This window comes from Podospora pseudoanserina, chromosome 3, assembly GCF_035222485.1.
Source record: "Podospora pseudoanserina strain CBS 124.78 chromosome 3, whole genome shotgun sequence".
Lineage (NCBI taxonomy): Eukaryota > Fungi > Ascomycota > Sordariomycetes > Sordariales > Podosporaceae > Podospora > Podospora pseudoanserina.
Window position 1 is genome coordinate 2,743,228 of NC_085922.1, and position 23,771 is coordinate 2,766,998.

A 23,771-nucleotide genomic window follows, 5' to 3' on the forward strand; every position below is an offset into this window, starting at 1 on the left:
TGGGAGCAATAAATGGTAGGCACCAGTGCGTTGGTCTCCCAATATTGCCGATGTTGCTTGCTCCTCGTGTAGTAAATCGAATGCTAGGTTGCATTTCTGCCATGTGTAACTCCGAATCACCATGAGGAGATTCAGCTCGGGTCATCATACATAACACTCTCCAATCCCCCCCAAATCCCCTACCGAGCAGACGAATTGCTCCCCCATCTTCATTGACCGATTTTCCCCAGAGAGCAAACCCGGTCTCCATGTTTCCCAAGAAGGCTGCGGTAGGCAGCCAAGCCAGCTGCCCACTCCCAATCCCGAGCACCACTCTCCCCAGGGAGCGTGTAAGTCACGGTGGTGTCGGAGCAACTCAAAAACAAGGCAGCCTATCACAACCATTCAATTACACCAGCACAGCATTAACTCTTTTTCGCACAACGATCCCCTTCTCTTGACCGGCTGCGACCTTGCAAAGGGGCAATAGTCGGCTACCGACCTACTTGCTCCGCTCCAACTAAGAAGTCGGGCAAATTGAAGTTTTCCATGTTTCAGCTCCAGGCTTCCCTACCTACCTTGTTATCTCCCGCCCACCTGTGCTGCTTTCTCCAAAAAGGAGGGGTAGCTTTTCTGGTTGGTGATGAGTCGGTCCAAAATGTGGGAGGCACAGCCACAGCCTTGTCCGAAGAGTTGGTGGTGTGGTTCGTTCACCTTGAAGTTTATGGAACTCTCACCTTGGAGGATGTTGGCTGGGGCTATGATATGGTAAACGAAATGATGGTGTGGTCGACGCAAATGGCCTTGGTATCTTACTGCTGCCTCTTTGCTTTCTAATCCTTTCGGAGGCCTTCGGTATCTGCTTCGATATTAATGACGCCAATGTGAGGGTGTTCAATGACAAAAGGTCCAGAGCAGGGCTCAAATGTTGATGATCAACCATAAAGTCCCGCATGTCGTTCGCCCGATCAACCTGCAATCAATCTCGGCCGGCACTTATATGAAAATAGAAACGAGGCCATGAGATGGGTAAGGGGATGTCATACATACGCGAGTTTCTGCCAAATTCTCGCTTCCGTTGTTTCCATGTGTGTCTGCCGCGCGGATAGAGGTATGCAAGTCGGGCAAACGGCGCAAACAGTCGTCCAATAGATCCGCGAGGGAAACGATAAAAAGAAACGGACAGCTTCCCCGACTGTTGCATACCACCCACCACCCTCCTCTTTCTCATGCGACATACGATGCTGTGTGAAAGATGTACAAGCTTCCGCGTAAGAGTTGAGAGCTCAAGCTTGAGACCTGCCAAGGCTGCGGCCTCCCGCGCCCAGCATTGCCCGGAGGAGGTCTGTATAACATCGGTATGGGACTTACTATTGGCTATCTGCCAGTGAGCAGACACACATACCGAGGATCCTACAGATCATATACCAAGTATTGACAAACGTGGTTGGCAATGGAGTCATGGCAAGGCAACCTTGTGTCTGCCGGGGCTTCTGTGCCATGTCGTACACCACCTTCTTCCCCGGCCGAAGCCCACCAACAAGAACGCGTCTGGTCCTTCCAGATCGGCTCTGCGATTCACCCATGGTTTCTTCATGCGCCCGTATGTGTGGGTGGTCCGGCGGCTTGCGTAAGTGGCCTCTTTTGTGTATCAGCTTCGGCGACATATGCTGCATCGTTTCCAAGCATGGAAGAAAATCCTCGCCAGTGAATTGGAAATTCGGGGGGGGAATCTCTCAAGATTCCATAGTTTCGTAAGGCGGATCCACATCCCATGGTTCGCATCTGGAAGTCATGGATTGATCAGCTAGAGATGGGAGGTTGGCCAGCGCCCGGGCTACGGCTTGCGAGATGGATATATTGTCAAGAGGTTGTCCAAGTTCTGCACCTTCTTCTGCCAGTTAGCTCGCTTTGCTTCCTCGATTATACTTTCTCTTCTCTCTTGCACCCACGTACTCCGCCCTTTACACAGCTCGGCTGTAACGGGGCAACAGTTTCTGCACATATGCTTAGCTTTTCTCTGTTCTTTGATCAGGACTCACCACTGAGATACCGTTCTCCATAATGCTCCCCATGAACTCTTCTACACAGCCGAGCAACTGGACCGGACAGGCTGCCGGGGCACCAGTTACTTTGCATCCTCCACCCACGGGCACTTCTCTGCCTCCTAAGCTACCGCACTTGACCTTCGAGAACCCTGATAATAGCGACAGCACCGAATTTGACGATTCCAACAGCAGTGAAGATGCTGAATCCGACACAGAGGCAAGCCCGGTCGAGGCCATCAAGAACAACATGGCCAACCCTTTGAGGGCGGAAAGGCCTCGCGTCCCGCCGTTGAACGTACCGCAGGCAAATGTTGGCTTCCAGCGAGCTCAAACTCCGATCGAGTCTGCACAGGCAAAGGTGCTCGAGGACCTTGTCAACAAAGTCTCAAAACTGGAGACAGAACGTATGTGAACCTATCAAGGCGTTTCCTAGTAGATTGCTGATCAGATTGTAGTGGGTAAATTTCGAGGCACCACATCGGCCCCAGACCATGAAGACCGCCATGCCGGGGCATCACCATTGACTACACCAGGTATTCGACTCCAACCACCCACTTACCCGGGACATATCAACAGAGCGCCGTCTCCTCGGCAAACAGCTCCTCGGATAGTCACCGGTCAGACAACCTCAGCCTTCCCTGAGCTAGCACCCCGATCACCATCCGGTGTTCAGTTCAGTTCACCAGTGCGGCCCTTCTCGTTTGGCGGCCACCCGGCGGGTCCGTTTCCGGGTGTAAAGACACCCGTGGTTGAGATTTCCGCTGTTGATCTCAAATGGGGTCCGCTGTTCGACGAAAAGGGAGCGCCAACAAAAAGATGGGAGCAAGTGTTGAAAGGTCTTGGTCAATACATTGTAAGTAGAGCGAGTCGATGATTGGTAAGAAACAAACTAACGCGTCTTCTGTTGTAGCTCGATGAATTTATGCCACAAAAGACGTTGGTGATGGCTCCTCAAAAGATGGCAGCTTTCTACTCCCAGCACAACATCGAGTGTGAGGCAGTTTCATTCCTCGGTATGTTAAATCCATCTTTCAGCTACTGTGTGAGGCTGACCGAGGTGCAGAAATATTTCGAAGCCGGAATCAAGACGTCCATGTCAGATTGTCCGAGCTGTATGACCAGCTCGGGTTCGAATATCACTTGGCACCTTCAGCACCCGGATGTAGGCCGACGGTGCCTGGCTTGACCCTCCACGGATGGACTCAGTGGATAACGTTAGCCATGAGGGCGCATCCTGATGAAGAGGCTCGCAGGTTCGCCAAGGTGATCACGATGCTGCCCATTAATGCCGAGAGTCCACTTGACGGCAAGCTAGAAAGACTTCCGAAGCAGATATCCCGTCACCTTTTGCCGGAGAAGGCCGACCCAGCATCCCGGGGAAAGTTCAGCGCCGCCCTTCGAGTGGTACAGGAAGCTTTGGGACTGTTGTCTCCGCCGCCCAAACCGAGTCTCCAGGAACGACGGCCATCTCAATCGCGCGCTGTTAGCCCTAGGTCTCGATATAAGCCCTCATCCGTTGGCATTCCGTCACCTCCCTCCTCAGTCTCCGGGGCGGCCGTGGATGATGACTACCGGAGAGGTGACCGTGAGCGCGAGCGAAACTACCGCGACCTTCCAGGAAGACCATACGAGAGTAATGGCTCCGCGAGGCGAGACCCTCCATTATCGCGATCAACAACGGGACTTGGCTTGCCCACTCGCCCCCCCTCGCGGACCGGACCCCCTTCGACAACAAGTTCTCGCCGACGTAGCTCACCTGCCCCCTATCACAGAAGCTCCGTATCAGGGGCAAGTGGAAGAGAGGAGAGGGGATACACCAGGTCGTCGTCTGATGCTACCATATATCCTCACCGGTCGGAGCAAAGAGAGCGAGAGCGTGAACGAGAAAGAGAACGCGAAAGAGATAGGGAGCGGGAGCGGGAGCGGGAGCGGGAGCGTGATCGTGACAGAGAGAGAGATGCCCGAGACTCCAAGGCCAGAGGACGAGAAAGGGAGGCAGACAGAAGGGACAGAGGCAGTCGAAGATCGGCCTCGGTGGTGAGCAACACGGACCGAAAAGGAGGCCTTGGTCGTCCCAACCGAAGGAGTTCTGTGATTGTCCAAGATGAAAGAGCGGGCAACTTGGGACGTGCCCCGACGTGGGGAGATTTCTTTACAGGAAAGTCAGCCATGGCTTGAGTGTGGTGTGTGAGATTTGTACGTTGCTGTTGGTACATTGCTTTGTCATTGTCTGGGTTTTCTTCGTACCTTATACTCGTATCGCTAGCTACTCGCTCCTTAGGATAGATAGGTACTGCCTGCGCCGTGTAAGCTTTTGTTGCGATTTAATTTTAAAATTATTCACCCTTGATAACTCGTACCTTCCTCTTCATCCCATTAAGCCTCTCACCGACTCTTGGACACCCCATTTCGGGAAGGAGCTCGTGGCTTGAGTGAGCCGACTTGGAAAGCTTGAATCGACTTCTGGCAAGAGCCAACGGCATCGGGCTCCCCACGATCGACATCATCATCTGCCATTTCACCCCACCTCTACCACCCTCAATGCTGCCGATCCGAAATCCTTCAAAAACAATCTTTGTCGCGCATGCAGCTGCAGCACTTTGCATCGAGGGAAACAGAGGCTATCGCCGGTTTCCTGTACCTTGTTGCTTTCTCCCTGCACGGCACACCTCCCGCGGTCGCCGGATGACGTAGTTGGCATCCCGCCATCTGACATGCCTCCCGGTGCCGGCTCTTCCATTGTGCGCCGTCTTTCCGACTACACACTCCGTTGAATGGCGCCTACACACGGCACCGTGTAACCCAATCTTTGTCCTTGCTGCCATGAAATCTGGTTGGATGATGAACGGCTCGGATGCCCCTCCCCTGACTACCTATGTCATAGGTGAACACAAGTCCGAGACCTGAGTATCTCGGGGACAATATGGTGGGAGATATATGATGGTTTGCCCTCTTGGGTCTTGGATATCGTTTTTGATCAACTGTTGCTATCATCCACCCTCACAATGGCTGTCGACGCTGACAAGGCCCACAACCGCTCCAACTCAACCACCTCCAAAGCCTCGTACGCTCACCATGACGATACAGGCACCGCTTCATCCCACCATGGCTCACCAGAGTCTCTCAAGCACCAACGCCTGGAAGCCTCCAGGAAGCTCGCAAACCCCCTCGCTGGTTTGAGCCATGAACGACTTTACCAGATGGGCGAGGAGTATGCCGTTAACGCCGGGCTGACCAGCGATGAGGACCTCCGCGCTTTCCGTCTCGGTGCAGTTATCGCTAGCAACCAGACTGACTACAGCTCCATCCTGGAGCTTACCGATCGCGAGAGGGAAGTTCTAGAACGTGAGACAACCCACAAGTGGTCCAACCCCCGGATGCTTTACTGGGTCATTGCCATCTGCTCTCTCTGTGCCGCTGTTCAGGGCATGGATGAGACAGTTGTCAATGGCGCCCAGATCTTTTACAAGGAAGCCTTTGGAATCGCTGAGGACACCTGGTTGATTGGTCTCACTAACGGCGCTCCGTATTTGTGCTGTGCCATTGTTGGTTGCTGGGTGACTGAGCCTATGAATAAGAGGTTTGGGAGAAGAGGCACAATCTTCATCTCTTGTGCTATTTCGGCGTTGGCATGCTTCTGGCAGGCGTTTACGAACACCTGGTATCATATGTTTATCGCACGGTTTTTCTTGGGATTTGGTATTGGACCCAAGAGCGCAACTACACCGATTTTCGCCGCAGAGTGCTCTCCGCCAAGACTGAGAGGAGCCCTGGTCATGGTGAGCACCCCCTTTTACCCCTGAGTCCTTGGCATCTTGTATCCACCTCTCGAGGCATCGCCTTCAACCAGTGAGCATATTGCTGACAACCACAAAGCAATGGCAAATGTGGACGGCCTTCGGTATTATGATCGGTTACGTTGCCGACTTGGCCTTCTACCCTGTTCCTGACCGCGGCATCCCCCTGGGTCTCAACTGGCGGTTGATGATGGGTTCCGCCCTCATTCCAGCCGTCGTTGTCTGTTGTCTCGCCTACGTCTGCCCCGAGTCACCCAGATGGTATCTCACCAAGAACCGCCACAAGGATGCGTTTGCTTCGGTCTGTCAACTTCGCCATGAGAAAGTCCAGGCGGCCAGGGATCTGTTTTACACGCACACCCTGCTCAAGGCCGAAGAGCAGACCACGGCCAACATTGGAACACGCAACCGCATCAAGGAGGTCTTTACCATCCGACGCAACAGAAATGCCATGATTGCTTCTGAGATTGTCATGTTTATGCAGCAATTCTGCGGTGTCAATGTCATTGCCTACTTTTCCAGTGAAATTTTCAGGGAGGCTGGGTATTCTGAGGTCGAGGCTCTGGCAGCAAGCTTGGGATTTGGAGTCATCAACTTCCTGTTTGCCATACCAGCCTTTTACACCATCGACACGTACGGCCGGCGCAATTTACTGCTCACCACCTTCCCGCTGATGGCACTATTCATGTTCTTCACTGGTTTCAGCTTCTGGATACCAGAAGACAGTCCAGCACACATCGGGTGTATAGCCTTGGGAATCTACCTCTTCGGCATCGTCTACAGCCCCGGCGAGGGCCCCGTGCCATTTACCTATTCAGCAGAAGCATACCCGCTGTATATCCGCGCCATAGGGATGAGCTTCGCGACGGCAACGACGTGGTTCTTCAATTTTGTTCTGGCGCTTACGTGGCCGAGTTTACTGGAGGCGTTCAGGCCGCAGGGCGCTTTTAGCTGGTATGGGGGGTGGAATATTGTTGGGTTTTTCTTGGTGTTGTTTTTGGTGCCTGAGACGAAGGAGAAGACGTTGGAGGAGCTGGATAGGGTTTTTGATGTGGATTTGAGGAGGATGATGGCTTTTGGGGCGAGGCAGGCGGGGTGGTTTTGGGGGAGGTACGTGATGAGGCGGAAGGGGGGGAGGAAGCCGGTTCATCCGGGGGAGGAGGGGTTGGATGGGGATAGTGGGGAGGAGGGAGAGTTTTTGGGGGAGAAGAAAGGGGTTGTTGGGGGGATGGATGGGGCGGGGAGGGTTTGATGCTGGATGGGAGGTGGGTGTTCGGGATAATTACTGGGTTGGATTTACTAGTTGATTAAGATTGTATGACTCTGGTTGTCAGGGACGTCTTATTGCCATCTAAGTCTGGGATCTGTGGTTGATATATCTCTATATTTCTATCAAACCAACAGGTTCTCCGCAAGAAACTTCGGTTATAAACCTTCTTTTCACAAAGCCAACCATCTTCCTCGAAGAAGAGCTCTCATAATCTTTACCCATAACGATGTCAGCATTAGCCGTCAACCCATTGTCAAGTATCGGTCAATATTCATTTCTGTCCTTTCTCAGACATGAATGAAGCTAGTCATTGGAAATATAACCCATGGCTTGGAAAAAGATGGAAGTAAGAATGAACAATTAGACCGCCGAGACGGAGGTCAGACTACGGGCGTCTTTTGACACGTATTGGACAAATACCACCCTTATCTTTCCTGCTTGCGAGAATCAGACAGCCACGATCCAGCCCACCGCAACCCACCAAGACAAATCCTCAGCATCAATACACCACCACCCAACCCACGTTCCCTTTCTCGGGTACGTGAGCTACATGCACTCTGCACCAACATCACCTCTCTTCTCCAGCTTCATCTATTTCATGTTGGCCGCGATGGCATTGTTGTTGTCGACCATGTTGGCTGGGCTGGCACATGATGCCTTCCTCCCAACCGTCCCAGAGATTACCCGGGAGAGGAGGAGGAGGGGCAGCAAGCGCAGTTAGCTGTCCTCTTCCATCTGCTGCGGGAGAGGCGGTAGCGGTGGTGAAATAGGTGAGGGTGGGTGGGGAGGCGGTGGTTTCGCCCGCGAGCGCGGTTGGGTTTCGGGGTCTGCGGTGAGGTTTGGGGGGAAAGGGGGTGAGTACGGGTGCTTTTGGGTTGTAGGGTGGGATGTTATTGGGTATAGACTTGGAGGGATAGTTCGAAGATATTTGAGGTATGTACAACCCCTTTTATCTTTCTTTTCAGACAACCCCCTTTTACAGCTGGGAATCAAGGGTGGGGATTAGGGTTGCGCATGGGGATGATGTCTTTGGATAGCTTCGGCGACTGCTCCTGGAGTGAATACCGGTAGCATGACTGTCACCAACAACACTACACCAGCGCAGTTAGACAGCTGACTGCTTGTGGATGTCGTCGCAAGCGGGTGACGTGGCTATGGTGGTGTTGTTGGTGATGCACGTTAACACACACGGCCGCAACCCTGGTTATCTGAGTCAGGGTTCTGTAAGGGGACACGGCGCAGGTGCCAACCTAAACTATCAGTCAATCCAGAAGGACCAATCAGAAGTTTCCTTTTGCGCGCATATCCATCCGGGTCACAGTGTTGAATTTGGTGTATAGATTCAATGAGGGCAGGTTGTAAGGCAAGGAGAAGGCGAGGTACGTATTTGATTTGCTTTGAAGGGTTTCGGCGAGGACCTATCTTGACCTACTTTGAAAGGTTTTATCAGTCCGAGCCTTTGCTGCGTGAAAGGGGTCTTTCAGGCCCCAGGTCTGACCACTCCTAACGCGGGTACATTACCCGGAGGTAGAGGAAGATGTTTCACTCGAGGCCCGACTACAGGTTATCGGCTGCCACGTTTGGCTGACATTGCTCACCGAATTCTAACAACAAGTGTTGTATAAAAGTTGGGTAAAACTCTTTCACATGATAAACACAAGTTCTTGTCGTTGGTGAAGTCATCCCCACCCCTAGGTATCCCGCCTTGACAAGGCTGCGTCATCACTACTACTCGCCCAGCTAGTATATATCAACATTAGGAAGACAATAATTGACAAACCGAGACATCCACGACAAAGTATGATTGGCCAGAGGTCAATGAAGCACCGGCATTTGGCTTCTAGACCGTTGGTGATGAAAGAAAGGGGGTGCATTAGGTGAGCATTCATGTGACCACTTCCACCACAACTTTGGTTGCGAAGGGAGGTTCAAGAAAGACAGGCAGCTGTTTTCAGGCCTTGAAAGAAGCACGGCAGACTCGTGTTCGGACTCTACCCACCTCAAGCAAGCAAGCTCGAAGCTGTGACGAGGTGGCAGAGCAACTTAAGCTAGTAATTAAGGTAAGGGAGCTGTTGACTTGGTCATGGGGTAGGGCAAAATGGTCTGAGGATTGGAGATAGGGGGGCCTTGGGAGTTTAGGCGGTGATGGTGGCGTCGCAGCTGCGATGTGCGAGTTTGGCTAGAGGTGGAAGAAGGTTGTCATGTTGGTATGTTTGATCAGAGGTTCGAGCTCACACAGCCTTCACATGATGACCGAATCGAGTGGATTTTGGCCCCGTGCTATGGTCCGATATCGATTGACAAAGTAGTACAAGGAGACTAACTAACTTGGCAACTGAAGCCCTAACATTTCCACGATATGGAGCAACCAGAATGGTGGCTCAACGTCCACCAAGGCACAGTGTATACTGTGACACCTCGACAACCCCGCAAGTTCCCGTGTTGCCCAGTGATCTGGACCTAGCGAGGGAGGAGGCGAAGAGAGTCAAGATGTTTGCTATAAGGGAGGATTCGGGGGGGAAGCCACCTCGGCGATCGATGAAGAACAAGGGGGACATGGAAGTATAAGAATCAAAACAGTCTGGCTGTTCCGTGCCATCTGCTCTCGAGATTCAACCGGTTTTCAGCATTCACAGCATTGCTTTTCTCTTTGAGACTACCCCCTACTCAACTGTCATTCAGAGCTTTTGTTATCTGCTTCTTCTCACCCTTGCCCTATGCTCTGGGTGTCTGAGTCCACTTCAGCATGGCAAACACCTACGCCTTCAACAGCACGGCTGGGTTTGACGAAGCTCTAGCTATGAAAGCGTCGGCTGTCCTCAAGGTCATCTACAAATACCGTCTCAACAGATCGGGATTGGGATCTGAGACCTCGGATAACCACGACATGTTCAAGTTCTTTGTTCTTATCTACGCCCAGGTCTGGGCCAATCAGACCATCAAGATGTGTCTCCCCGCCTTTCCTTTCAAGTCCCCAAACGACAAGTGCAAGGTCCTCGGCCGTCTTCCCGATATGGCAGAGCAGTTTGCCCTGGCCCACTTGAACGGGCTGTGTGCCGCCATTGAGGACATCTACCCCCCAGGAGCAGAGCTGACCATTATCTCCGATGGGCTGGTATACAACGACCTCCTGGGCGTTCCCGACAGACATGTCTGGGCATATGGTCAAGCACTCCGTGACCTCGCTGTCGAAAAGGGGTTCGGCAACAACATCAAGTTCTCTCGTCTCCAAGATCTTCTCCATGTGTTTCCCGGAAATGACCTGGATGAGATCACATACGTCGCCAATGCCACCGAGTTTCGCAGGGCGCTCCTCAACACCTTTGGCCGCCCTGACTTTGACGCCTCGGTTGAGATCTGCTGCAACGAGGACACTTGCATGACGTACCGCGGGTACATCAAGTTCCTCGAGACAGACCTCAGGCATGTCTATCCCTTGGGTTCGGACCGGTCAAAGTCAAAGTTCAAGAGGGGCACCGAGCACATCGCCAAAAACATGCTCATGCGAGGCGACGCCTTTGCGAGGGCTGTTCGAGAACGCTTTCCCAACCATCTCCGTCTGTCTATTCACCCGAAGGGCTCAGTGTCCAACCCCAACCCCAAAACCCAAACCAACACCAAGCTCCCCATCAGCCTCCTACCCAACACCACCCCCGGCACCACCCCCTGGCACTGCTGCCTAGGCCTCAAAGCAGACGGCACAATCCTCTCCCTCCCCCGCTCCCAATTCGACTCTGACCCCTCTTTCGAACTCATACTCTCCCACTCCGGCCACGGGAGCTACTACCGCGAGAAATCCCCCCTTTTCTGGAACTCCCCCCAAGTCTTCATCCAGCCCCTCTACCCCTGCGGCCTCCTCATCCAACCCCTCGTCCCCAACTCCCTCCCCATCACCTCCATCCCCATCCTCTCCATCCGCGCCCTAGCAGAGCACAACTCCCCCATCTGCCTCCGAGGCTTCAAACAAACCACCAACCGCGACCTCTTCATCCAAAAAGCCAAAGAAATGGGCACCACCCTCGGCTGGCCAGGCCGGTACGAAGTCATCATGTCCGTCAAAGACGTCGGGACAGAATTTGACGAGAAGGGGAACCCAGTTGTCTCTTCCCTATCGGCAGAGAAAATGGCGTTTCACTACGACGGTGTCTTCAAAACAACGCAAGATCCGGAGACGGGAAAGCTAAGTTCTCTACCGCCGAGGTTTCAGATGTTTGTTGCCGTCACCCCCTCCCCTTCCAACACGGGCTTGACACTGTTCGCCGCGAGCAGGTTGCTGTTTCGATATCTGGAACAGAATTACAAGCATGTTGTTAGCTTGGATGTCTTGAAAGAGTGCACCATGTCGCTGAACACGACTGCGTTCGGGGGGGTAAGCCTGTCGGGTCTGCCGCTGGTGGTGGAGCACCCCACGACGAAACTTCCCTGTCTGAGGTATCACGAGCACTGGCCCGAGTCAAAGACAAAGTTTGGGCCAATGAATACCAGACTGAAAATTTCGGAAAGGGGACAGGGAGGGATGGGGTTGACGGATGAGGTTGTGAGGGGCGTGTTGGGTGATTTGCTGTATGACAGGCGGGTGTGCTACCGGCACGCGTGGAGCAAGGGGGATGTGGTGGTGAGTGATGACTTTGCCATGATGCATACGCGGACTGAGTTTGTTAGTGGGGGTGGGAGGGAGTTGTGGAGGATTCATATTGACTGAGAGAAAAGAGGCTGCTGTTCTTTCTGGGAGGGAAGGGATTTTGGAGACTTCCCGTTTGGATATAATCAATATCTAAGCTCAAAAGTGCTATTGTGGGAAACAAAAAAAAAAAGAAAAGAAAAGAAAATTGAAAAGGAAAACCCCCAACCAGTTATAATTTAATAATTGAGACTCGTCAACCCATATCAACCCTAAAACTCCATAACTTGCTTGGTAGGTAGGTACTCACAGGGTATCACATACAAAAAACTCTCTCCATAAAATCACAACCCTTTTCCCTGCTCCCCCATACCAACCCCCCCCAAACTAGTCAACGTACTCTCTCCCTCCTCCTCCCCTTCCTCCACCTCCTCATTCCCCACCCCCATCATCTCCCTCCTCCTCAACCTCGTCCTCCTCTCCTTCCTCCCCCTCTTCCGCTCCCTCATCCTTTCCCTCACCACCCTCCAATCCTCCTTCCAGTTCTCAATACACCTAAACAGCTCCGGGTCCGTCTCGTCCGGGTCGACAAACTCCCCCACCAGCGTCTCCACCGCCCTCAGCTTCAGCCTCAAGTGCCTCAGCTCTGACTCGCTAGACGCAAGGTCATCCTCCAGATCGGAAAGCTCTTTTTCCAGATCCAAAATCCGTTCGGCAGCCGCCTCGGCGCGTTGGATGAGGAGGGTGTGGATATGCTAAAAGATTACATCGTCATCATCAGCATATATTCAAGACCCAAGGGGGAAAAGGGGCAATACATCAGTCTCCTCCCTCCTGTTCTTCAACCTCTCCACCATGACCACCAGATCCCGTCGCAACTCGTCCGCCTCGGCGGCGATCCGCTCCGTCATTTCCGAGTGCGCCCGGGCGGCTTCCTTGGCTGCTTCGAGGGCTTCGTTTGTGGCTTCGGCTGCTGCGTCGAGTTCTGGTTGGGTTGGGGAGGAGATTGAAGTAGAGAAAATCTCGCTTGATTTGATCGGGGAGAGGACTGCTGACGGCAGGAGCCAGGGCGGTGGTGTGGTTGCGAGGGCGGGGGGGAGGATGAGGGAGCGGCGCAGTTGGGCGAGGGAGGCGGAGGGGGAGAGGGTGTCGGGCATTGATTCTATGGACTGGTGGAGGTTGATGTTGCTGGTGTGGGTGGGGGATTGGTTGCGGTGTTCTTGGACGGAGGAGTGGGCGGTGGTCTCCTGGGAGTGTTGGAGGGGTTCTAGTTCTGATGATAGCCTCCTAGATGTGTTTGGTTTCCTGGGCGAGGTGGCTGAGAGGGCTCTTTCCATTTCGTCTACTTTGGCATGTAAGATGTCGATGGTGTCGAGGTCGGCTGTTGGATTTGAAGTTGCTAATCGGTGGAGCAAGCCTTCTAGGCGGTCGACCAGAATCGCTTTGCTGTTTTGGGTGATTTCATCGGTCGGTTGGTCGTGGTCGTAGATAAAACTCTGCTGCAGTCTGTCGGTTTCCCGTTCACAGGGAAGATTTTGCCTCTCCATGACCTCGTCATTCGTATCGCCCTCGCTTTGGTCATCGCCTGCCTGAGCCTGAAAAAGATCCAGCCTGTTCATTACCTCGTTGTTCGTGTCACCCTCACTATGATGATCGTGTTGTTGCTCCCAGATAAGGCCCTGCCTGTCCATGGAGTGCTGATTTGTGTCACCGTCACTTTGATCATCGCCTTCCTGATCCCTGAAAAGGTCCTGCCTGTTCATGACCTGCTCGTTTGTCTCGTCTTCACTTTCACCATGAGGTCGTGGGTTGTAAACAACGCTCTGCCTGTCCACAACCCGCTGCCCCTCCGTTTCACCCTCGCTTTCCTCGTCGGTTCCTTGGTCATAAGCAGGATTTTGCCCATCCCCAAATTCTTGGTCGTCTGACTCCTGCTCATCCCCATCTTCATATTCAGCTCCGTTCTCGCCTTTATCTACTTCATCAACCTCATCCTCCTCATCAGTCCCATCCTCCTCCCCATCGTCGTCTTCATCCTCATCCTCATCATCAGCCTCTCTGTCATGGCTGAGAACCTGCCTGCTTTCTCCTCGTGGCTCATCCTTCTCACTCTCATCTTCAAATTTATGGCCGTAGATCTGACTCAATCTCATCATGATGTCTCGCTCACTCCTCTCAGGCCGCTGCTCGTCCTCGACTTCATGATCAACCCCTCGATCATAAATCAGACTCTGCCTATTCATAACCTCCCCCTCATCCCTCTCATCCTCCTCATCCTCATCATCCGCATCATGAGTAATGCTCGTCTCCTCCTCAATAACCTCCTCATGATGGCCAGCCGACATCCAAGCAGGAACCTTTTGTTGCAGCGGCGATACCATCGGTGGCCCAATCCCAAGATGACCAAGACCCAATCCAACAACACTACTGCTCAGCTGCAAGGGAGATGGCTGTGTTGGAGTCCGAAGATGAGAACCATGCATTGACCGGGAAGTAGATGGTGGGGAAGGTGTGAGAAGGGGGGGTGTTTTGGGTGGTCGGGGAGTGGTGGCGGGTGGTGGTGTGTGAGACAAGACATCATCATCGTGCCTACTGCTGTGAAAACTCGGATGATCCGAATCGTGGGCCAAATCGGTCTTGCTGAGGAGCAAAAAGGACAAAGCGGGGGAGGAAAACGGCGAAAGTGATGAAAGCGATGGTATAGGTTCCCACTCGTCCGTGTTTTCATCGCCCGACATGGTGCTGTCTTTGTTTACAGAAACGGGGTTATTAACACCAGGGCTTGTAAAGTCGTCGTAACGTCGTCAGTTGTTAATGGAAACAGGTTGTCAAGACATTGGTAGTATTCAAAAACTGTCCTCCTCTGATTAACCGCGACAGTTGGATATGATGGATTCACATTGAGGGCGGCATTCACAGGTCGTTGGGTGGTCATCTATGAGAGGCACACCGTACACCACACAGCAACAACACCGATGCGGTGGTGAGTTGAGCCAAGCAAATCGTGAGGCTTCAAACGGCTGCCCCACTTTACTGCTTGAGCCAAGACCCGGTCAAGGTCAGCAGTCCAGGTGAGCGACCAAGGTGAACTCCCAGGGTGAGCTCGGTGTAACAGGGCAACCCTCTTCAGCTGATGAGGCTGCTGTCGCCCAGCAATCTTCCGCATGCCCGGGTATGCAGGACCTCTTCTACCGAGCCGTTCGGATGTCGAAATGCGACGGAACAGCGACATATCTCCGACCTGTCTGTCGTCTGATGCCAGCTCATCAACAAGACAGGAGGATCATCGGCTGCTCATCTTGTGAGATATCAACAGTTTGAATGTATGCGCCATATTTGTCGGAAGTCTTTTGTGGGGTTGTTCTCCAAGTCATCTCCAATGCCTGAGTGCTGAATTAAGATCATGATGTCAACTGGAGGTTGAATAACTGCAGATTAATCTTTAGCTGCCAGATGGAACAGATATCCAGCAGGTAGCCGGTGAGGCACCGGCGGGAGCGACAGGAACGAGGCCCCAAGACAAAAACCGTTGCAGGATCCTGAGATTCAGATATTGCAGAGAGAAATCGAGACATGCCAGATATATGTGATACAGACAAGACAAGTGATATCCATGGATTGTGAAGGGGGAGCCAAGAAGGGGAAAACAGATGCCCCGCAGCGGACGGGAGCTTCGATGTGGGGTACAGCAGCACAAATCCGGCTCTGCATCGTCACAGCGGTCCGTCATTATTCAGCTAGCGGGGCGCCACACAACCCATCGGGTCACCACCAAAAACCCTGGAACGGCCTGTATCCCGGGAAAAGCACATGAACATCTGACACCCCTCCCGGTACCTACCTACCTACCTGACCTCGTCTTCCTCCTACTCCTACTACACCACTCACCACTCACCACTTTCTCTACTCCTACTCCTGACTCTGTCTTGACTCCCGTCCTTGACAGGATTGTTCCTATCCGGCACTTGACTTGTCAACACAGATTGCTATCTCCTACAGGCGGTTACATCACTGAACACCCACTGAAGCCACACTTCAACCGAGAAGCCTCCGGCACACCGGTGCGCTGCGTCATTGGGGAGACAGCTGGATCCGCTTGCCTTGCCTCGGCTGTAGCGAAGTCACAGAAGCCTCTCTTTCTCTGGGCCCCGGACCCCCGTACCCGTACCGAGAAAGCCGTTGTTGCCCGCCTCGAGTCCACTCTTGTTGCGTCGTCTTTGCCTTGTGAGCGCCTCATGCTGCACCTGCACCACTACCACACAACACACCGCAGCCAGCCCAGCTAGAGACATATCACCACACCAATTGGTCCTCTCTGAGCCGCAGTCATGTCGTGGAAAAAGAGCGAGAAGTTGATGGACACCATCAGGCATTATGCAAGCTTCCCTGCCACCGGGGTAAGCTTGCGCCAGATGGTCCAGTTTGGCGAGAAGCCATCCAGTGGTAAGTTTGTGGAAGCCTCGTCAAGTTCTGTCTTTGTTTTGGTTATCCCATATTCTAAGTAACCCAGGTACCCTATTCCGCGCCTCACAGTTCCTCGCCGAAGAGCTCCCCATACGGCTCGCCCACCGCGTCCAGGAGCTCGAGACGTTGCCCGATGGCCTTAATGAGATGCCATCGGTGAAGAAGGTGGCAGATTGGTATGCGCAGTCGTTCGAGGTATGTTTTTACAGAAGCTGTTGTCGCTTTGTTGTCCTGGGTCTGTTGAGCGAGCGTGTAGGGGGTTAAGAATTGCATGACTCACCAGAAATCTTGTTGGCGTCCAGGAAATCACAACACTACCAAGACCGAACCTCGCCAGAGATGTACGAGAGAGATTAATGAAGCCCGCGCAAATAACCGGAGGGAAAGGAAACCAATGGCTGAGCGAGGCGACACCGAACCCAAGCATCGAGGAGGGCCAGTACAACTCGTGGACGCCAGTGTCGCAGCAAAACGCCGTCAACAATGGCTGGTCAAAGGGGAAGTTCCCCGCAACAAGAAGATACTTCGCTATGGTCGACGACACGGGAGACTGGCCGCCCGAGCTGCAGCTTTACAACAAGAGGTTCGCCCAGACGCTGCACCGCATCAAGAGGAGACACGATAGCGTCGTGACCACCATGGCGCAGGGCATCCTTGAGTGGAAGCGCAAGCGGCAACGGATGCAGATCGACAACAATATCCAGTCATTCCTCGATCGCTTCTACATGTCACGCATCGGCATCCGCATGCTGATCGGGCAGCACATCGCCCTGACCGATCAGAGCCACTACCGGGACCCGTCCTATGTCGGTATTATCTGCACCAAGACGTATGTCAAGGACTTGGCTCAGGAAGCCATCGAGAACGCGCGTTTTGTCTGCGAGGACCACTACGGCCTGTTCGAGGCGCCCAAGATCCAGCTCGTGTGCAATCCTAACTTGAACTTTATGTACGTGCCTGGGCACCTGTCGCACATGCTCTTTGAAACGCTCAAGAACTCGCTGCGTGCGGTTGTCGAGACGCACGGCCAGGACAAGCAGGAGTTTCCCGTCACGAAGGTGATTGTGGCCGAGGGCAAGGAGGATATCACGATCAAGGTTTCGGACGAGGGCGGCGGTATACCGCGCAGCTCGATCCCGCTTGTTTGGACGTACATGTACACCACTGTCGACAGGACACCAAACCTGGACCCTGATTTCGACAAGAGCGACTTTAAGGCTCCCATGGCGGGTTTTGGATATGGGTTGCCGATAAGTCGTCTGTACGCGAGGTATTTCGGTGGGGACCTTAAGCTGATCAGCATGGAAGGGTATGTTCATTTTCTTCCCCCTTTTCAACTGTCACAACATACTAATTTCGGCCAACAGCTACGGCACAGACGTCTACCTCCACCTCAACCGCCTGTCCAGCTCGTCGGAGCCACTCCAATAGCAACCAGTCGTCATGAGGGGTGCTAGAACAACATCCCAAGGATTGACGCTGCCGATGCGGTATATCATGCGCAAGCGCCTCAAGAGCCCAGAGCAGCTCGAGGTGACGGAAAGGAGGCAGGTCGGCGACGCCGAGGCTACTATTAATCCCAGTGGGGGCGTTGCTGATAATGCTTGGTTGAGCGGACGGGGGAGGGACAGTGAGCTCTAGGTGGTGATCTGGTTCCTTTAGCCCTGTCTGCGAGGCTGTCTGCCATTTTGGGGGTGGCATGATATTCATGTTTTTTTCTTTCTTTTTTTGGGTATCAGGGAGATTTCATGGAATGGAAGGGAAGGAGAGGGCGGGGGGCGTTATATGGGTGGGATATGTTATCGCAAACACACGCGCACGCACACACACACACACAAAACGCTATATTTTTATGGCATGCATGGAAGGGGAGTTGAGAGCAGCAAACCAATGCCAAAGGGGGAGAAAGGATGGGCAGAATACGATTTAAGTCCGCCTTGTCTTGTGAAAAGGGGGGGGAGTGTCTCTTTTGTCGAAAGTTTCATTGAGGGGGGAAGAGTCACTCGCTGGAATGACTCACTAAAAGGGTGAGAGAGTGACGGGAAGTTTCAAAGTTTGAAGTCGGAAAGAGAGAGAGGCAAGAGAGAGTAGTAGAATACCCCTTTTTTATCTTATGGTCATTGAAACAAAGTTGGATCCCAAAGTTGGCAAGGAGTAGTAGCAAGGTATAGTAAAGGAAGGAATATATGGAAATATGAACAAGAAATATTTCCACGATTCTTACATGACAAAAATGCGATGAGTGGAATTTTGATATGTATCAATTCCATGCCTGGCTTGGTTCAAAAACATGGACTCTTCACCTCAAGAGAAACACCTCCCAAATCATAAACACAACCCAACCTGGTTCGCTTGCAATCTATCGCTTTCCTTCCCCATTATCACCCCCCCCTCTCTCTCTGACTCTAAGCCTTGTAAAGAATATCCAAAAAACCCCTCGCCAACTCGACAACAACACTCTTGTTCGGCAGGCTCCCCGCAACCCCATAAAGCGCAGCGCTATCCCCACCTCCTCCCCTTTGCCCCTTCCCCTCCGCCACCCTCGCCCGTTCCTTTTCCTTCTCCTGCTCCACCACCGCCTCCAGATCCGCTGCGAGCTTCTCCCACACTTTCACAATCGGCAGCGTGAGCGCGACATGAATAGCAGGCGGGTTCTGCAGCGCATTCAAATGCCACCCCTTGGCCGACATCCCGTCGGCAATGTCATAAATATTCAGCGTCTTGCTCTTAAACGCAATAACTGACACCAACGGGTTGCCCAAGATCTCCAGCTCTTGCGCCAGAACAGGAGACGTGGTAGTGATGTGAGCGATAAGTTTTTTAGTCGCGCCAACAATTTCAATGCAAGATTGGAGATACCCGTCCTCACCGGTCGACATCAAACTAGCCCAGCACCCCGCAATGAGGGCGCCAGGACGGGAGCCGGCGATGCCAGGGGAGGCGTACACACCGCCCGACCAGGCTGGATCGACGTAGTACTGGTAACTCCTGAGCTGCTGCGTCCGGTAGAGGACGGTGCTGTTCCCCTTGGGCGCGAACCCGTACTTGTGCGTGTCGCAAGAGATGGACGTCACGCCCTTGAGTCTAAAGTCGAATGGCTGGGTTTCGAACCCCGCTCGGGAGAGGAACGGCACCAGAAAGCTGCCAAGGCAGCAGTCGACGTGCAGGGGAACAGACTTTTTGACTGCCAGTTTGGACAGGGCGGCGATGTCGTCGATGATGCCGTGTGGGAAGTTGGGGGCTGACCCGACCAGGAGAATAGTGTTGGAGTTGATGAGCCGGGCGATGGCGCGGGTGTCGGCTTGGTAGGTTGGTGCTGGGCAGGCAACCAGGTGGGTTTTGATCTTGAAGTAGAGACCTGCCTTGCGGAAGGCGACGTGGGCTGTTTCGGGGAGGATCCTAGTGGGGGTTAGAGAAGGGGGTGATCGATGGGGAATGGATAGGGGGGCGTACATCTCAGGCTCAGTAACACCCCTCTCGACGTATGCCTTCTGCCTCGCACTCAAACAAGCCATCAAAATCGACTCTGTCCCTCCACTGGTGCTCACACCCGCCGCCCCAGCAGGCGCGTTAAACAGCCCCAGCACCATCGCCACCACCTCGGCCTCCATCTTCCTCACCCCAGGGAAAACATCCGGATGAATAGGATTGGCCACGGTAAACTTCCCATACGCCTCCGTCTGCAGCTTCAGCAGCTCATCCTCGCCATGATAGACCGCGCCCGAAACAAACCCGTCCTCCCAGCGAGTGTGGTCCATATCCGCCAGCGTCTGCAACTCCTTCCGGACGGCATCCTGGTCCCATCCTTCTTTCGGCAGCATGAGATAGCGAGTCGCATTGAGCGGTACGAGTTTTGTCTGGAGTTTTCCCACTGCTTCATCGACCTGTTTCTTGACTTGGTTTCGCACGCCGGGCATCCGGAGGAAGTAACCGTACAGAATGCGGCGGAGGTCGACGTAAAGCTCGACGATGGTGCCGATGAGGCCGCGGCCTTTGAGTTTCCATAGAACGCGACGGGTCCAGCGGAGGACGAAGAGGAAGAAGATTAGGTTGCGGGCTCTGTTGTTGTTGGAGAGGGTTTGTCAGTTGTGGAGGTTGGCGCAAGATGGTAGGTAGGTTGGTTTGGAGGCCGAGCTTGGCAATGATATGCAACGCTCGGGGCGGGATGTTATGTGAAAGTTGGAGTGTGGCAGCTTGCATCACAGAGTTGCGTGCTTGGTATAAACCGATTCTCCCGAGATAGGTAGAAAGGGGACATGAGAAAAGAGGGAAAAAATTCACTGACAAATCCAAGTTCAACATCCCCAATGCCAACGGGCTCCCCGCCCTCGACCGATTCCTCACATTGTTGAAGCCCTCCCGCAGGCTAACCGGCATGCGCGATGTGCCGGGCATCTTCAGATTTGGGTCTGTTGTTGTTTTACCAATCCAGTCTCTGGTGTCGAAAATTCCCCCTTTATAATAAACAAACAAATAAACAAACAAACAAAAGCAATTGACCCAAAGAAAACAAACGGGTCAAGATGAGTCCCCCCTACAGATTCACGTAGATGGTGTGAAAGTGGGATGAATGGAAGGGAAGTAATGTCTGGGGAAGTGCTTCTGGGCTTGCTTTAGCGGGTGACGCTGGAGACAAAAGAGCGGAGGCTGTCTCTCCAGCAGGGCCAATTAGCGTGGTAGCCTGCCCACGCGATGGTGATGTGTGAAAGAACCCGCGGCTCCCGGCAACCCCACACAAAAGTTGGAGATGGGAGTGAGGCGTTGTCATGCACCTCGCTGGCTGAGGACAATCACATGCTGGGTTTTTTTGTGTAGCTGATCCCATTCGATAAAACATAGCTTCCCTCCTACATATTCGCATTTCCTATGTCTTCCGCTAGAACAGCTGCCGGTGTGTCACCAATGCTCTTCATCCAAACACGACACTCACTCAATCACCCATTCAGCATGATCGATTAAAAGGATACCCTCACCCAAAACTACCCTCCCCACCTCCCAGGTCGTCGTCACACTCTCAACACAGCAAAAGCTCCGAGGCCTGGTTACGAAATCTGGAAAGAAGCTGACCATCTGATGCAATCGTGGCATCTGCCTCTGGCTCACGATCATGCTTGGCGCTGCGCCGCTACTGCTCGACCGTTACGTTACCATCCCGAAGCGAAGCCAGCTCGCCTGAGGTCACTGACCGGTGATGACTCGATAAGTGATCAGTTGCAACCCTGGGTTTTTCCATGAACTCTACAGTCCCCAGGTCAGTTGGTCTGCAGCACCTGCCTGTTGTTCTATCTCAAACAACACCTCATCTCAAAGCAAACATCAACAAAACAACACACAAATGCATCAACCATATGCTTGATCCTTTCCCCCCTGGCCATGATTGATATACAAGACAAACCAACCCCCCCCCATCCCTTCGCGGACCCTTTCCTCTCTCATATTGCACAGCCCAGTGTGTGACTTCTTCCAAAAACAGCCAGCAACATCACATCATTGCCCGCAATATTACCGACATCATCCGCATTCATATCTGCCCTCCCACACCACGCCCCTCGACCCATGTCTTGCGTGTGCCTACAATTTCAAACAGCACACCAAAGCAAGTCAAAAAGCCCCTGGCCTCCCCCCTCGCTTTTTTTTGTACAGCCACCCCCCAATCGCTATTCCGTCCAAAAGACCCCCCTCCAAAAGATGAAAAAAAAATCCTAACGCCTGTATTGACTGTTTCAACCCAAGTCCCATGGTATGAAGTCAAAAATGATTTAAACGCCCGCAGTGGTGATGCTGATAATGGCGCAATGCACAATCCGCCTGTGTGCCCGAAAAAGTAGGGTCTGGTTCGGAATTCGTGTCTAATCCGTCGTCATCGTTTGAGTCTGTTTATTGCTTTAATCTTCGAAATCCTCAGGTGCCCCGTTCCTTCGTCAGGATTTGCCAAAAGAGGTTCGCCATTGCTGGACAAATCTTTGGGACTCGGTCTCGCATGCGTTGGCCCCGGCTGATACACAGTCGACGAGCCTGACGGCGATGTCTCCGTCCTTGTACTGATCCCCCTTGTTGCCTTGGCTGTAGGAGTTCAGGAGACGCTGATCGATGATGGCGAGACGGGCGAGAATGGTGGGATGCCACTGAACAATGTGCTCCTAGAGGAGGTCAGTAAGCCTGGCAGCTTTGGAAGTTATGGCAAACAAGTCTTACCAAGGCGTGTGTCTCGGCCTTCTGAAAGTTGTAGCTCCGATAAATAGGATCAAACCAAGTGTCCAAGAAGAACTCGCCCCATTCTCCGTTGCGAACGATGAAGCTCCCAACAGACAACCCGTCCTTGTCCTGCGTGAGAATAAAGTCCACGTCCTGCCCGGTAAGGTGGGAAAATGTCTTGATGATGCTGTCTGGCGGGACAACGGGATGGTCCTTCTTCATGAGGTCCGTCAACTTGGCCGTCTTCATAATGTGGTCCTCAATCTTCAGCTGCGGGTTCATCACGAAGGCGTTCTGGTCCAGATACCAGAGGAAATAGGCCTCGGGATACTTGGTGAGAGCATGGCGCATGGCCACCACTTTGGTCCACGATCCCGGCGCACCCTTCAGATCATAGTCGCCGACATTGGCAAAGAACGTTTGATATCCTGTCAGTCCTGTTAGCCGGCTGTTGTGTGGCTTTGTAGCGGCATCAACATACCATGCTTCTTGGCATATTCTATCCTGTTCTCCTTGATCGTGTCGATGTACCCCTTGCCGTACTTGGCCTCGTCGAACACCGTCACCACCACCACCGGCGGGTTACCAGTAGGCATGCGCTTCTTAAGCTTTGGATGCCCATTGCCGCGGGTGAGCAGGTATATTACCGTCAAGAAGAACAGTCCCGTGATCGCGATGAGCTTGAAGCGGCTTCTCCGTAGCATGGGTAGACGGTTCGACCGAGGCATGTACGGCGGAGGAATCGACGTCTTTCGTGGGGGTAGTGCGAAATGCATCTTGTCTCGTGGTGGCTTGGATCTTCCCAAGGCTCAGGTTCGATTCCACCTAGTCTTCTAGAAGATACCAGTCGAGATTGCTTGCCGGAAGGACGTGTGTCACGGCGAAATCGGGGAGGCCTTTCGAATGTGTTGCGCTGCGTACTTGTTAAGTACGTAAAAAAAGTCTGAGCCCGTGGGACTTGGTGTGGGAGCCGTGGCCGCGCTCTCGCTGGTCAAGGGGCTCGCGTATATAATACTGTCGGCGCAGTTGAGGGTCGAAGTGACAGTCGAGATCAATGGCTAGGAGGAAGGCCGCAAGTTCTGGAAATGTTGGTCGCACATGGATCAAGATCTAGACATTTGGCGAGATTGGCTGGCCTCGTACAGGAATCACCGGGCAGATAAGAGTGCCAAGGAAACCGTTATATGGCGATGTGTCGGCGGCTCAGGGCAAATACATTGAAAGACGACACCGCTGGATCCTCAAACAACCCTCCTCGTTCAGCAAGACAACAGGAACCTGGATGCACCCGGCGCGCGTTTTGGAAATTATTTCCAGCTGACAAGTGTCAGCTCGTTGCAGGCCAGCCACTGCCCCGACTGCCGTTGCCGGTCCCACATTTTATAGAATTCAGGGGC

At 53.2% G+C, this 23,771-nt stretch overlaps 7 protein-coding genes across 7 annotated transcripts; 4 read left to right on the plus strand and 3 right to left on the minus strand.

The window, feature by feature from the left end:
• Positions 1-1,447: 1,447 nt before the first annotated feature.
• QC764_307870 (uncharacterized protein) lies at positions 1,448-4,205 on the plus strand (the record flags this gene model as incomplete). Its single annotated transcript, XM_062945896.1, has 4 exons — positions 1,448-2,431; positions 2,483-2,880; positions 2,938-3,040; positions 3,091-4,205. Exons 1-4 carry the CDS (start codon positions 2,044-2,046, stop codon positions 4,203-4,205), a joined length of 2,004 nt encoding a protein of 667 aa, XP_062801936.1. The 5' UTR covers positions 1,448-2,043.
• An 827-nt stretch (positions 4,206-5,032) lies between these two features.
• QC764_307880 (uncharacterized protein) lies at positions 5,033-7,076 on the plus strand (the record flags this gene model as incomplete). Its single annotated transcript, XM_062945897.1, has 2 exons — positions 5,033-5,806; positions 5,904-7,076. 2 exons carry the CDS (start codon positions 5,033-5,035, stop codon positions 7,074-7,076), a joined length of 1,947 nt encoding a protein of 648 aa, XP_062801937.1.
• A 2,764-nt stretch (positions 7,077-9,840) lies between these two features.
• QC764_307890 (uncharacterized protein) lies at positions 9,841-11,796 on the plus strand (the record flags this gene model as incomplete). Its single annotated transcript, XM_062945898.1, has 1 exon — positions 9,841-11,796. One exon carries the CDS (start codon positions 9,841-9,843, stop codon positions 11,794-11,796), a length of 1,956 nt encoding a protein of 651 aa, XP_062801938.1.
• Positions 11,797-12,059: 263 nt separating this feature from the next.
• QC764_307900 (uncharacterized protein) lies at positions 12,060-15,277 on the minus strand (the record flags this gene model as incomplete). Its single annotated transcript, XM_062945899.1, has 2 exons — positions 12,534-15,277; positions 12,060-12,470 (listed from the first exon to the last, which is right to left on the minus strand). Exons 1-2 carry the CDS (start codon positions 14,451-14,453, stop codon positions 12,060-12,062), a joined length of 2,331 nt encoding a protein of 776 aa, XP_062801939.1. The 5' UTR covers positions 14,454-15,277.
• A 215-nt stretch (positions 15,278-15,492) lies between these two features.
• PDK2 ([Pyruvate dehydrogenase (acetyl-transferring)] kinase isozyme 2) lies at positions 15,493-18,437 on the plus strand. Its single transcript, XM_062945900.1, has 4 exons — positions 15,493-16,158; positions 16,226-16,374; positions 16,482-17,488; positions 17,547-18,437. Exons 1-4 carry the CDS (start codon positions 16,044-16,046, stop codon positions 17,608-17,610), a joined length of 1,335 nt encoding a protein of 444 aa, XP_062801940.1. The 5' UTR covers positions 15,493-16,043; the 3' UTR covers positions 17,611-18,437.
• On the minus strand, positions 17,968-20,968 carry DPL1 (Dihydrosphingosine phosphate lyase). The gene is made up of 3 exons (XM_062945901.1): positions 20,465-20,968; positions 19,633-20,238; positions 17,968-19,578 (listed from the first exon to the last, which is right to left on the minus strand). The coding sequence occupies exons 1-3, from the start codon at positions 20,572-20,574 to the stop codon at positions 18,585-18,587; spliced, it is 1,710 nt and encodes a 569-aa protein (XP_062801941.1). The 5' UTR covers positions 20,575-20,968; the 3' UTR covers positions 17,968-18,584.
• A 620-nt stretch (positions 20,969-21,588) lies between these two features.
• MNN11 (putative alpha-1,6-mannosyltransferase mnn11) lies at positions 21,589-23,718 on the minus strand. Its single transcript, XM_062945902.1, has 3 exons — positions 22,856-23,718; positions 22,375-22,802; positions 21,589-22,319 (listed from the first exon to the last, which is right to left on the minus strand). Exons 1-3 carry the CDS (start codon positions 23,148-23,150, stop codon positions 22,101-22,103), a joined length of 942 nt encoding a protein of 313 aa, XP_062801942.1. The 5' UTR covers positions 23,151-23,718; the 3' UTR covers positions 21,589-22,100.
• Positions 23,719-23,771: the final 53 nt, after the last annotated feature.

Bases quoted from the DNA above. Each gene is read 5' to 3' on its own strand.
- PDK2 (XM_062945900.1), top strand. From the start codon at position 16,044: ATGTCGTGGAAAAAGAGCGAGAAGTTGATGGACACCATCAGGCATTAT. The intron at 16,159-16,225 runs GTAAGTTTGTGG...TAAGTAACCCAG, and splicing joins TGGCGAGAAGCCATCCAGTG to GTACCCTATTCCGCGCCTCA. The intron at 17,489-17,546 runs GTATGTTCATTT...TTCGGCCAACAG, and splicing joins AAGCTGATCAGCATGGAAGG to CTACGGCACAGACGTCTACC.
- DPL1 (XM_062945901.1), bottom strand. From the start codon at position 20,574: ATGCCCGGCACATCGCGCATGCCGGTTAGCCTGCGGGAGGGCTTCAAC. The intron at 20,239-20,464 runs GTCAGTGAATTT...CAACAACAACAG, and splicing joins GGGATGTTGAACTTGGATTT to AGCCCGCAACCTAATCTTCT. The intron at 19,579-19,632 runs GTACGCCCCCCT...AACCCCCACTAG, and splicing joins GGTGTTACTGAGCCTGAGAT to GATCCTCCCCGAAACAGCCC.
- MNN11 (XM_062945902.1), bottom strand. From the start codon at position 23,150: ATGCATTTCGCACTACCCCCACGAAAGACGTCGATTCCTCCGCCGTAC. The intron at 22,803-22,855 runs GTATGTTGATGC...CAGGACTGACAG, and splicing joins AGAATATGCCAAGAAGCATG to GATATCAAACGTTCTTTGCC. The intron at 22,320-22,374 runs GTAAGACTTGTT...GACCTCCTCTAG, and splicing joins AGGCCGAGACACACGCCTTG to GAGCACATTGTTCAGTGGCA.